The sequence below is a fragment of the Phyllopteryx taeniolatus genome, chromosome 23 (genome assembly GCF_024500385.1).
Source record: "Phyllopteryx taeniolatus isolate TA_2022b chromosome 23, UOR_Ptae_1.2, whole genome shotgun sequence".
NCBI classification, from domain to species: domain Eukaryota; kingdom Metazoa; phylum Chordata; class Actinopteri; order Syngnathiformes; family Syngnathidae; genus Phyllopteryx; species Phyllopteryx taeniolatus.
Window position 1 is genome coordinate 4,801,747 of NC_084524.1, and position 12,181 is coordinate 4,813,927.

At 45.1% G+C, this 12,181-nt stretch overlaps 1 protein-coding gene across 3 annotated transcripts in view; it reads left to right on the plus strand.

Moving 5' to 3' along the window:
• Window positions 1-12,181, plus strand: part of efnb3b (ephrin-B3b) — a 50,578-nt gene that overhangs the window by 239 nt on the left and 38,158 nt on the right. For 2 of the 3 annotated variants that reach the window (XM_061763771.1, XM_061763773.1), the window contains exons 2-4: window positions 480-1,644; window positions 1,721-1,843; window positions 3,210-3,351. In XM_061763771.1, the coding sequence (XP_061619755.1) occupies window positions 3,236-3,351 (116 nt within the window). In that variant the 5' untranslated portion in view covers window positions 480-1,644; window positions 1,721-1,843; window positions 3,210-3,235. Of the gene's footprint in view, window positions 1-479; window positions 1,645-1,720; window positions 1,844-2,110; window positions 2,508-3,209; window positions 3,352-12,181 lie in introns of those variants that run through there. The other variant, XM_061763772.1, reaches the window with a different exon arrangement.

A 12,181-nucleotide genomic window follows, 5' to 3' on the forward strand; every position in this document is an offset into this window, starting at 1 on the left:
CTTGATCGCGATAAATATTTGGACTTTAGTCTCGTAATATTCCAACTTTCATCTTGAAACTATACAGTCTTTCCCTCAAAAATGTTTAAGACTGAAACTATACTTTTTCCACATGCAAATGTATACAACTAAATTCTCGCTAAAGTATGACTTTAACCTTGAAAATGTGCATCTTGAATCTGATTTAGTTCTCGTAACATTGTTAATCTCAAATATAACTTTTTAAAAATATATATCAAATGTCTGACATAATTCTTGTAACATGGTGTTAATCTTGAAAATACAATCTTTTTCTCTGTGATATGCAATTTTATTCTCGTCAAATGATGACAAAGGGGAAGGAAATGCAAATTGTTTTTTTTAGCGGGGAAAAGATTGTTGGATGTGCCCCCACTAGCCTCAATATGATATTCTGATTCATGATGCGTTTGTGGAATAAGAATTAAACGGATACATTTATCCATTTTTACCCATCTCAGGGGGCCGCCATGTCGGGCAACATCGCCCTCTGCTGTCGACTGAAATCAACGTCACGAGCGCCCTCTCGCTTGCGTTTGGAACTTCAGGTGAAGGAAGCGGGCTCCCCCCCCGTAGCAGAACTTCAGCTTGACGACGGGATGGTTTGAACAATTTTCGAGCAAGTTTGGGTTCCGAGTACTTCTTATTCGCGATGTTTGGCCCAAAATATCGGCAGGCGGCTCGTCTCGCCGGAGCCTGAAAGCAATTAAAGAGCTTCACTTTGATGAGCTCCGTGTCCTCCGCGTCCAAAAGGCGTCTGTCGACCTTTGCCTCGGAAATGTGAAACAGCCACTCGATGCGTTCACCTTTTGCCCGACACGTGATAGTTGAGGTTTTCTGAAGCCGCTCTGCGGCGGCTGTTGCCTGGCAACCGCCGCCGCCTCAGGGGAGGATAGTAGGTACAAAGCCAACAGGGAGGACAAGAAAAACGATGGGAATCGGAATCAAGGGAGAAATCACAAAATGAGGTACGCCTAACAACGTTCGAGACCCGGCTTGAACGAAAGGGAGCGAAGGAAAACGTTCAAGTCGTCCTGATTTTTTTTGTTCATTCTGAAACCGCAATCATAGACCGCAAACTTTTCCCAAATATATTTGTTCCTCACGGATGTCACAGCTTTTGTGGGATCTTTTGTCGTAGTTGCTGGTATGCAGTGCGTGAGTGCGCGACAAAGCGCACACACACACACACACTCACACTCACACACAGGAACGGACTGATGCTGAAGGATAAAGACGTGCAGCTGAGATCTATCAGCTGCGAGGCGGGTGAGGATGCTGTGTGCTGACACACACACACACAAACACGCACGCACGTTCATGTAGCAATCTCAGTGCGAGTTCCATTCCCATCACGGTGTGTTTTTCCCCACCCGTTTGAGCTCTTTGTGTTGCTGCACCCATCTCGCCATAGATGAGAGCCAGCAGGAGGCATTTCCCATTTAAAAAAACAAACAAACAAAAAAACAACACTTTTTTTTAATTTTATTTATTTTTTTCTTCTTCTTTCTTCCCCCTGTGTGCGCTTTGTGCACAAGGTACAAGGCAGTCACGGTCTCCATGCAGGGAGCGGATGAAGTGATGGAGGAGAGCTGAAGGTCGCGGTGCTAAAAAGGGGTTAACGCGGTTTGTGCTTGTTTATTTATTTATTTATTAATTAAAATAGCTGATAAAGTTGATTCATTTCTATTGATCCATCCAGCCATCCAAACGTCAATCTTTTGAGGGCCTCCTGGTGCGGCAGAACTCACTTCGTCCACATGAGGGCAGTAGAATCCCTCGATTTGCGAGCTATCGCCATGTGACCCGGAGCGGGTTCATCCCGGTGAGTCCACGACCTCGCACCCACCCCCCCCCCACCCCTAAATCAACACGCGTGTTGTTTTCTTACATGTGCGCGTCATCCTCCTCGATCTTCCTCCACTTTTTGTGTGTGTTTGTTTTCTTTTAAGCACGTTTGCATATCTCGCTTCTCGTACAACGACATGCACGAATGAGTTCATCTCACGTTTTATTTTTAGTCACTTTTTTTCTCTCTCTCTCTCTCTCTCTCTCTCTCTCAAACTAAAAAGCGTTGGGGGGTGTGCTTTTAGGCTTTGTGGTGGAGGGGCGCACTCGCTCTTCCATCGAGGATAACTGCTTCTCGGGTGATTTTTAAAGCTATTGTGCCGTGTCGTTGCGTCGTGCCTGCCAGTCTGCGAACGGGGGTATATTGCTCCCATGCACTGCGTCTCCACGCCCGCCCCCCTTTCCCTGCTTGGTTCTGGTGTTCCGGCCCCTGGTCTTGGTGGTTCTGCCAGTACGCGGCGAGCCTCCGTGCAGGTCGGACCGGTGTCGGGATTGTGACGTCGTAGTGTTGTGCCAGGCAGACGGACCGGATCACACACACGCGCGCGCGCGCGCACACGTTGGACCCAGGCTCGCGTTTTCATCTTTATTTTTTCTATTAAAGCACTTCACAAGTTTTTTCTTTATTTTTCCCGTGCAAGGTGTGGATGCTATTTTTTTAATTTTTAGTTATTTTTTTTTTAAAACTCTTGTAATTTTTTTTTAAAACTCATCCACCTACCAAATTTGGATTCTTCTCTCACCTCATACCCCCCACCACCCCCCGTTGAATTCCCAGCGAAATCAGCTCTAAATTGAGCATTTGTGGATTTACAAACCGGGGATTGTGATGTGCGCCGACTAGACTTGACAAATATGCCTTTATGAGCGTGGAGATGTGGAATTAAATCTCCTTGCATTTTTTTTATTTTTAATTTTTTTGTAAAAAAAAAAAAAAAACCAAACAAAGACAGTATATGTATATTTTGGTCGCAGGGTGTGCAGGAGCAAGGTAATGGGAGAGGGTGCACACACAACAAGGGAGCGTTGTTCGGAACCGAGACAATTGAGCCACAAGACGACATTCATTTGACAACATTGGATTCGCTGGAGCTTCTATTTTGTGTCCTGGACCGCCATTTTTTTTTAAAAATTGTGCTTAAGGAGCACGTATGGCACTTTAGTGTGGAAGTCATGGAATTGCTGCAGAAATAACTCATAAAGTTATTTTTATTTTTACCCCCCCCACCCCATTCTTTATCAATGAGGTTCTGACTCACCAGGACATCACCTCCAGTTTTGGAACTTTAAAAAAAAAAAAAATTAGTTTTAATATTTTTTTTTTTTTAATTATCTTTTGGTAGCGCCACTCGTGGTTCCGAACTTGGAGATGGCGAGTCCGTGGAGTGTGAATGGATTGTGTGTCGTGCTGGTGTTCGTACTGGATTTACTGGGAACCACGGCCAGCAATATGGAGCCCATCTACTGGAATTCTCTCAACGAGAGGTAAGCATACAGGCTTGGATGTATTTTTGTTTACTATTTGGGTCCATGTGGTACACTTGAGGAGAGCAGAGGTTTCAAGCTCATTTTTATTTTTTGTATTAATTTTTTTTAAGACATGGTTTCTGTGTATATTGCATATTGTCAAGGAAAAGTCTGTTCAGCGATTGCTCAATTTGTTTAAAAAAAAAAAAAAAAAAAAAGAATTTGATAACAGTAAATGCTTGTAATATCACAGTGATGTTAAAAAGAAAGACAGTTTGGGACAGTTTTGTGTCCAAAAACATGGTGGACACACTGAATTTGCATTAATGGGCCAGATCTGGCCCCCGGGCTTTGAGTTTGAAACCCGTGGCGACAGAAATAGAATCAAAAGTCCTTATGTGCCATGTCACTGAGTCTAAATTTCATGTTTATCCTTTCCAAGTCATGCATGGACAGAAGCCTTAAGGGTCAGAAATGGACTCTGGCTGTATTTGGCTGCAAGAGGAAAAGTTGAAATTCCTTTTAAATGCAACAAGTCAGCAGCAGAAGTATTTAAAAAAAATAAAATAAAAATGATGTCGCATTCAACGCTGTATGTTGATTATTGAGGATTATAACAAGGCTGTAGTTTCTTACCAGACTGGACGGCTGGACGGGACTGTGAAATAAATGATTGACTGGAGATAAAGATGGAGATTGGGGGGTGTTTTAGCACTATCCCGGGGCCTGCTGTTTGGTTAATCTTCCAGACTGTCACGATTCACCAATGTACGGCAGCTGCTCACAACACCTGCACAGTCGAAGGACATCACCAAGGGCTTTTTTTGTGGGAGGCGGTTCGAATCACTTGACCCGAGAATAGCATCTCTCGGTGAGATGCGACACGGGCCAGGTGGGGAAGAAAAGAAGCAAGATCTGGGGATTTGTCGACAGGGCGGCCGCACAATGAATGAAATCCGAATGAATGAATGCATCTGAGAACGTGGCCGTCGTGTCCTTCCACACCGTGTCACCCATTCAGATTAAGAGGCTCTCGCCGACGTTTTTTGTTGTTGTTGTTTTGTTTGAAATATTGCGTCCGTGTGCCGGAGGCCACAGCCAGCCCCGCTTCCCCTCTTCCCGTGTGGGATGCAACAGTGTTCTGGAGTATGGGAGCCCCGCCACCTCCCACTGGGGAGCCAGGCGTGAAGCCTCTAATGAGGTTTTTTTTTTTTTTTGTTGTCAGCAGTGGGTGGATTCAGCCCACAGGGTTGGACGTGGATGCGAGGGAGGGCTTGGGGGGCGCTGGGCGGGGGTGGTGGTGGGGTGGGAGAGGTCATTTCTGCTGAAGCTAACAGCTAGCAGGCTTCCCAGGTGCCTCTGTCCTATTGTTCCTTAATGGAGTTTAGCGTAAGGTGGGGCTCTGACGCCACAACTCCGGCCTCATCTGCAAAGGGGTTGCTCATGTATGCAAAGTACAAAGCCGGTTGTACGCCATTGTGTGCCTTCACAAAGCTTAGCATTCATACTTAATCAGCTTAGTCCGTCCTTCGCTTTATTTCATTTTTACACACATCCATGCGCTTTCTGCTTTTCCCTTTCCATGCCGTAGCTTGTTCGGGCTATAGTATTGAGGCGGACCCGGAATATTTTGTTACTTTACTGGAGTATTAATTTTCAATGTCTTTTTTTTGTTTTTTTTTTTAACTCTTACTACCTTACTTTGGCTAAATAAGCTTGTTGCTTTGTTTTTTTATTTTTTTTATTTTTGTTTTTTAATATAAAAACCTCCACGTGCAAACACACGACATAAAAAAAGACATAAATGGAGAGCAAGAAAGTCAACCATACCGCCAGCAGCAAAAATTCTCCGTCTAATCTGAAAAAAAAAACCCACATTCAAGTAAGTTATAATTTATAATTTTTTTTGTTAGTCAGTTCACAATGTTAGCGAAAGCTCGCGTTTTGATCGCATAAAAGCGGAGACAACGCTAGCTAGCTAGCTCTAAAAAGTCAACAGATTCGTGCGCTCAAAAATTCTCCGTCGAATCAGGTCAGGTGACTTTTCTTCTGTTATCATTGGCTAATTCATAAGTTTTTGTTTATCAGTTCAGTGTTAGCAAAGCTAGCGGTTTGATAGCATAACAGTTGAGCCAACGCTAGCTAGCTCTAAGATTCAACAGATTCTGCTGCTCAAAAAATCTCCGTCTAATCTGAAAAAACACTCAAATATTTTTCGTTGTTCTCATTACCTAATTTAGTGTTATTTTATTTTAGTCCGTTCACAACGTTAGCAAAGCCATCGTTTTGCTAACAAAGCTGGTGGTTTGATAGCATGAAAGTTGCGCCAACGCTAGCTAGGACTTAAATTAAAAACAAAAATAAACCCCCCAAAAATGTTTTCATCGGGTGACGTTACCAATATTGTGTAATATAATTAAGAGTAAAAACCCATTGTTACTTTTGTATTTGCACATTTTCAGTCTGTACTTTGTTACTTTGACCAGACTCCTCCGTTCTCTGGCTCATCTCCTTACCTCTTTTATCATTGGGCACTGCACTAGGTAGTTTTTTAAAATTTGTATTATTATTTTTTTTTAAAGGGTGGTCTCCTCACTCGCCTTGTAACACAAGGATCCCCCCTCGTCGAGACGCTAGCTTTAGATTTCTAATCCCCCTCCCTCCTGCTTCCAGTTTCTCAATAATTCATTAATCGCCAGCTAATTGGCTCCAGATAAAAGACAAGCTAACTAGGCTAAGTGTTTCTACTACAAACGAATAAAAATGAGACTGAAGAGTATTTAGTCACTTTTTTTTTTTTTTTTTTTTTGTGAGAGTAGAAAGGTCACAAAATCATATTTCGAATATATTGGACAACTCAGAAACACACACGACTCAGCTCCAGACTGTAAACGCACGTGAACAAAGACATGAGGTGCACCTGCAATTTATAATAATAAAAAAAAAAAGTCTTTACAGATATCTTGAGGAATAATTCAGAGAGTTTATTTGCGGTTTCAGCATTGTGTCTTGCGGAGAGCTCTTCCTAATATTTTGACCTGACCTCAATCCAAAACTGTTTATTATCTTTGTCTCATTTGTTGTATAGTTTCTGTGCGAGTGTGCTCATTATTTTTGTGTTTTACCCTTCTCCCGCTCAACAAACGACTAAAAAGTACATCGGCGGCTGTGGCTCTCCTTTACAGTACATGACAGGAAGTGTACTGTATAAACCAATAAATAAATAATGATTCCTTTTAACTGCAGATTTTTCTGAGACCCCCCCCCCCCCCCCCCCCCACAATATAGGTGGAGCGTGAATGGTAAACTGTGATATACTGTCATGAAATAATTGAATAGAATTAAAACAATTTTTTTTTTTTGTCACACGCTGCATCGTTTGAATGCTCGTCGTGCTGCTCCTTCTGGACTTGGCCACCTTGGGGTAGTACAAAGCGCACAGACAGATGTGCTGTCCATTGAGACGTCTCGAATCCTCTCCTGGATCATCAGTGCGGCACTAATATTACTCGTTCTCCGCAGAGGATAAAGAATATATGATTGTGAGGGCCAAAAAAAGCATCCCAATGATGGCTTTTATCTCGATAAACCCGTAAATCAGGCCACTACTTGATATGGCAGACAGGAATTGGACCCCATAGTCGGACCCCAACCCAAAACGGCGGTGTAATATTTAGAGGTGGCGTACGTGAGACAGACCAGTCGAGTCAGAAGAGGACCCGCGAGCTGGAGGAAAGATAGAAAGGAGCGGAAGTGCGGTCGGATAGTTCTGCTCAGTTCAGATGGAGCGGACAGACAGAGTGACTGATTGTCTTCGGGTCAGAACCGCAGCGAGCTGCTTCCTGCCCACATGCGGCAGAGTAAAAACTCCCAGTCCTCATCGCTGACACCTCCTGTCACGTTCAGCCGCAGGAGGTCCACCTCGGTGAAATCCGGTAAGCTTTTTCGAAGAACGTTTTGGGCAGAACCAAGCGCTTTGATCAACTCGGCCTGAAGCCCTCAGAGAACTGGCAGCTCTGTGGTTCCTATGATAAGTTGGAGGAATGAAAAGAGTTTAAAAGCTTGGAAGCACGGCAAAACCACGTGCCGCGTACTCCGGCTTGTAATTGGGAGAGGAGTTGTTGCCATGGCAACTCATCATTTAGGCTAGTGGTCTGGAATGGACCATTTCATCCTGACTTACGTGTCTTTAATTTGGCCTAGCCAGAGCAATTGATCAAACAGTGGGAATGGCTGGAATGACGATTTTTAGCTTTCTTCTTGAACGTATGCATGTATGTTAGCGGTCCGTTGTAGCGTTAGCTTGTGAGGAGCAAAGGTCGACACGCTAACTTGCTCATGGGCTCGATGACCTCACAGCCATGAGTACTGCAGGCTTTGTACGCGTTCCTCAAAGGCTTGTGTGCGTGCGCGTGTGTGTGTGCGCGCGCACAGTTGTAATTAGCGCTTAAAAGCGCACGGCCCATCTGCTTTTGGCGTTAACCCACCGTTGTTGCGCCGCGACCTCGGAAAAACTCACGCTCCATTTCCTGTACTAAATATAACTTAAATGGGACTCGTGTCATAAATGCGATATTACGTTTTGGGAGGTTTTTATGTGGCGGAGCTGAGAAAGGCGACGACTTTTTTTAACCAAGATCATATGCCGGTTACAGAAGAGCCAATGTTTTTTTTCCTCCCTTTTTTTCTGTTGAGTAACACGTTCAGAGGACGCTTTCTTTAGCCAATCGGATTTTGAATTCTCGTTGCAGGCTGGCCCTACAATAATGTCCTCTGATTGGTCGGAATGTGCAAAAATGTTCAGCTTTAATCGGCCGATATTAGCGGTTTTCAAAGCGATTTTTGCCCCTTTTTTTTAATACATTAAGATATTACAGCATAAGACAGATAATAACATTCAAACAAATATTACAAAAAATATCAGCAAAAATCGGCCGATTTTTTTTTTCTGTTGGAAAGTCAAACAAATGGGAAAGGACAAAGTATTGTAAAACAGTCAAATGTTATGTCTGTAAGTCTTGAATTTTGTAAGCTAAGCGGACCAAAATAGGTATTTTATCCCTTATATTTCAAATTCATCGTTCATTGGAATTTTATTTTGCTAAATATCGGAATCGTATCCATATCGGTCGGGCCCTGCAAAACGTGTAGGGGAACATCTCATTTCTTCTACTACTACTTTTACAAAATTCCTTTCTTTCTTTCTTTCTCTTTCTCCCCTGCTGAAGAATGCTGTTCCAAAGGGTCAGAGTGGGCGGGGCTATCCAAGGTCTCCTCCTTTGGTGTGCACTTGATGGATGTGCAGCGCTGTGTGGCTCGCTTTGCCCACTGTGTGCTCCACGCATTGCCCAATTCATCTTCTGTTACTCCACACCGAATGTATCCCAGAGTGCCTTATCTGGGAACGGGAAAGGAACTTTCCTGAACTTTTCCCGCAGTCTTTTCTCATTTAAAATATATATATATTTTTTTAATAAAAGACATGATTGATGCTGCGGCGGCCGTTTTTCTAATCAAACAACGGCGACCTTTTCCGAGTGGCCGTTTGGAGTGCTCGTCAGGCGTGTGTCGTGCGTGGGTGTGAGGACTTGTATACGAGTCCGCGTGGGCTGCTTGTGTACACTGTGACCCCCCCTCCACCTACATGCCTGCTCGCTCCCCCGCCGCCGCCTCTACTCTACTGCTGTCATTATTGCCGCCATTATTTGCAAAACAAGGCAGACAAAGGCAGTTTTGGGTGTGAAAACAACAGAAAGCGGCCAGTACCACTTGACCCTATCGAGCAGTGATGAGGTGATGTTGAGTGGGGGAGGGGTGGGGTGGGGGTTTATAAACCGAGGGGAGTGATAATCCCTCCAGTAATGGTGTCCCCCCCCCCCCTCTCTTCTACCCCCTTGCCATGTTCTGTGCTCTAACGTGGCGCGCACGGCTGTCAATCACTCGACAAAACTGTCTGTAAGGGGATTAGGAACCACTGGACAGCCCCCCCCCCCGACCTCCCGCCCCCACATTGCCTTTTCACCCCTTCATTCCACCTCTGCTTCATTTACCCCCCCCCCCCCTTTTTCTTTTTTTTTTTTTTTTTCCATTTCCTGCTTGTAAAACTGATACTTACTTCCCCCCCATGGAAACAATATCCCGTTCCACAACTCTGCTCTCAGAAGCTCGTTATTCTTTTCCTGACTATCTCGCCATCTTTGTTGGGTTTCGTGCGTGTTTAACCTGAACGAACTTGAACCGGTTGGCCAGGTTGCACGCTGACTTTTTTTTTTTTTTTTGCATCTCATTTGCTTCAATCTGACCAGTTTGACCAGTCGTAGGACGGCATCGGATTAATCTGCACCAATCCCGCGAATAATCTCGCCGCTTTAATCCCTGTTTAACGTTGTCATTAAGGTTTGATGACAAGTTTTCGTCAGAGCTCCTGTTGAGACGCCATTTTGTGAGATTTATTGAGCCAAGGCACATGCAGCGGTACCTCGATTTACGAGTGACCCCATTAGTTTTTCAGGCAGCAGTGAGTGAACAATTCCTGGAAAGAAATGGAGGCCATTCCCAGTTGAGGTTTAAGCACAAAACAGAAAATTACACGTTGTGTGTTCACATCCAACCACAGAACAAAAGTATGCTAGCTTAATGCTAACACACTATGCAAAAGGCCATCGATGGGCTCAGCAAACGAGCAGCGGTTTTTGCACTAGTAACACGTAGACAGACATTGTAACAATACACACAGGCATAGATTCTTTATCCTCTCCGAAAAACAACGCATATTACTGCAGTTTCCTGAGTGACTTAGTTGTGAAACTCTTCTTTTGTTTATTATGACTCTGTGTTCTACTGCCCCCTGGTGGCCAAGCCACCCACACCAGAAGGAGCGCTATGTCAAGGGGCATTGAAGCATGAAATCCATACATCCATTTTCTGATCCGCTTACCCTCCCTTGGGGCAGGGGCATTGCCATTCATTTCAATGGGTAAAGATAAATGTCCGTTGTTGAGAAGAACTGCTCGGTAACATGGGACATGGATTTTTGCATGACCCTGCAAATGATTAGAACATTATGCAAGTCATGATGTTGTGTTTCAGTCCGGGCACCTTTTAAAGGCTGGGAATGCGGGGTCTGGTTTTGAAAGAGTCCCAGAGATGCACCCACGGGTACTTGTGTCCCCCCCCCACTCGTCGTCCTCCCTTTCAAAGCCTGTCGTGGTTTCTTTGAATGCACACATGCAGGCAGGCATCCACTCCTGTAACTCCGGCATATAGCCCTGGGAAAAAATAGAAGCCGGGAATACTGAGATAAAGTGTCAAAGGGAGGAATAAAAGGATAAAGCAAGCTGAGAGGGATCCGGAGACTTCATATTATTAATTTACTTGGAGAAAAGGGCGGAGGGTGGGGGGGGGGATTTCTCCCACCTTCCATTTTTTACTGCTCCTTCCATAGTAGGATACAATGGAGTGATTGGAGAGGGGGCACAGAGAGGTAGATAATCCATCCTGTGCTGTAGACTGTGGGTTTAACTGTTTCGTCGCCGTCTTTCGGGTTTCTTCGCTTAATCTTTGTCCATCACCTCGCTTCTCGCCATCCACCTCTCCGCGGGCCTCGCCGCTAATCCGCCAGCATTGCTTCCAGACCCGTAGGCTGGAATAAACCTGCGCTGAGCCTCTGTGTGTGTTTGGGGCGCTTGTGTGAATTGAGTCAGAAACTGTGCACAATGATCCGCTCGTTTTTTTGTGCCAGCGCGGCTTTTTTTTGTTGTTTTTTTTGCTCAAATTGTTTTCCTGACAAACGTACTTACGTATCATATATATCAGATTCTGACGATATGAGCAAATTAGTTCTGTTTTTTTTTTTTTTTTTTTAGTAAATTCAGGATTTGTGGTGTGACTCAATCAAGGTCGGGCGAAAGTCGACAGCTCAAGATGTGCATGCTTATGCACGCGCACACGCAGGAGTGACATCACATGCCAGCCCATGACGCGGTGTTTGCGCTTGGCAGCGTGCTCTCCTGTTGAAATTGGCCTCGTACCCCCCCCCCCCCCCCCCCCCGCCCTCACCCCCATCTGGCACGGGAAGAAGGGAGGGCGTCCCGCGGCGAGGGATTACGCTGCTGCTTCCACCCGCACTCGTGCACACACACACAAACTTGCACATCCACGTGCTCGTCTTGTTGGCGCGTCTCGAAGAAATTTAAAGCGTTTTTTTTTTTTTTCTTCTTTTTTCCGCCTGCGCACACGCGCTCCTGGCAGCGCTGGAGAAGATCTGACTTTGTGTGTGAGCTTTGGACACTTTGTCTAACGCAGGGGTGCTGAAACTTTTGGGATCCAGGGATCCGTTCCAGGGGAGACATTTTCCCAAGGATCACCTCATAACAAAGGGAAAAAAAAAACAGCTTTATTCATGGACCAATATCAGATTTATGTGATACTTTACAATAATATCAGAGCTTTTATTGGCTCGAGCGAAGCTAGGGAGGAGTAATTGATTTATGTTTGTTTTATTAACGCACCGTCCCCCATATGTAGGTTTGCACTTTCTTTTTGCAGTGATACAACATAGTAATTTATTGCCGATGATGCGGACTCCCAAACTAGGTCTCGCGGACCCCCAAGGGAAGCCAGTTGGAGAACCAGCGGTGTAAAGCGAGGTCGCGCGTTTGTGTGCGTGGTGGCCGTGTGAAATCGGTTCGTGTCACGACCCCGCTGACGCTGCAGCAATGTGTTGCGCAGTGTGTCTTTGTCCTGCGAGGTGGGGGAGAGTGTGCCCCGGCCTTGCCCGCTGTACCAACCTGATTGAAAGGTGTGTCTGGCCTTTAGCCTCCCGTGTGGTCGGTCTGCACACGCAAGC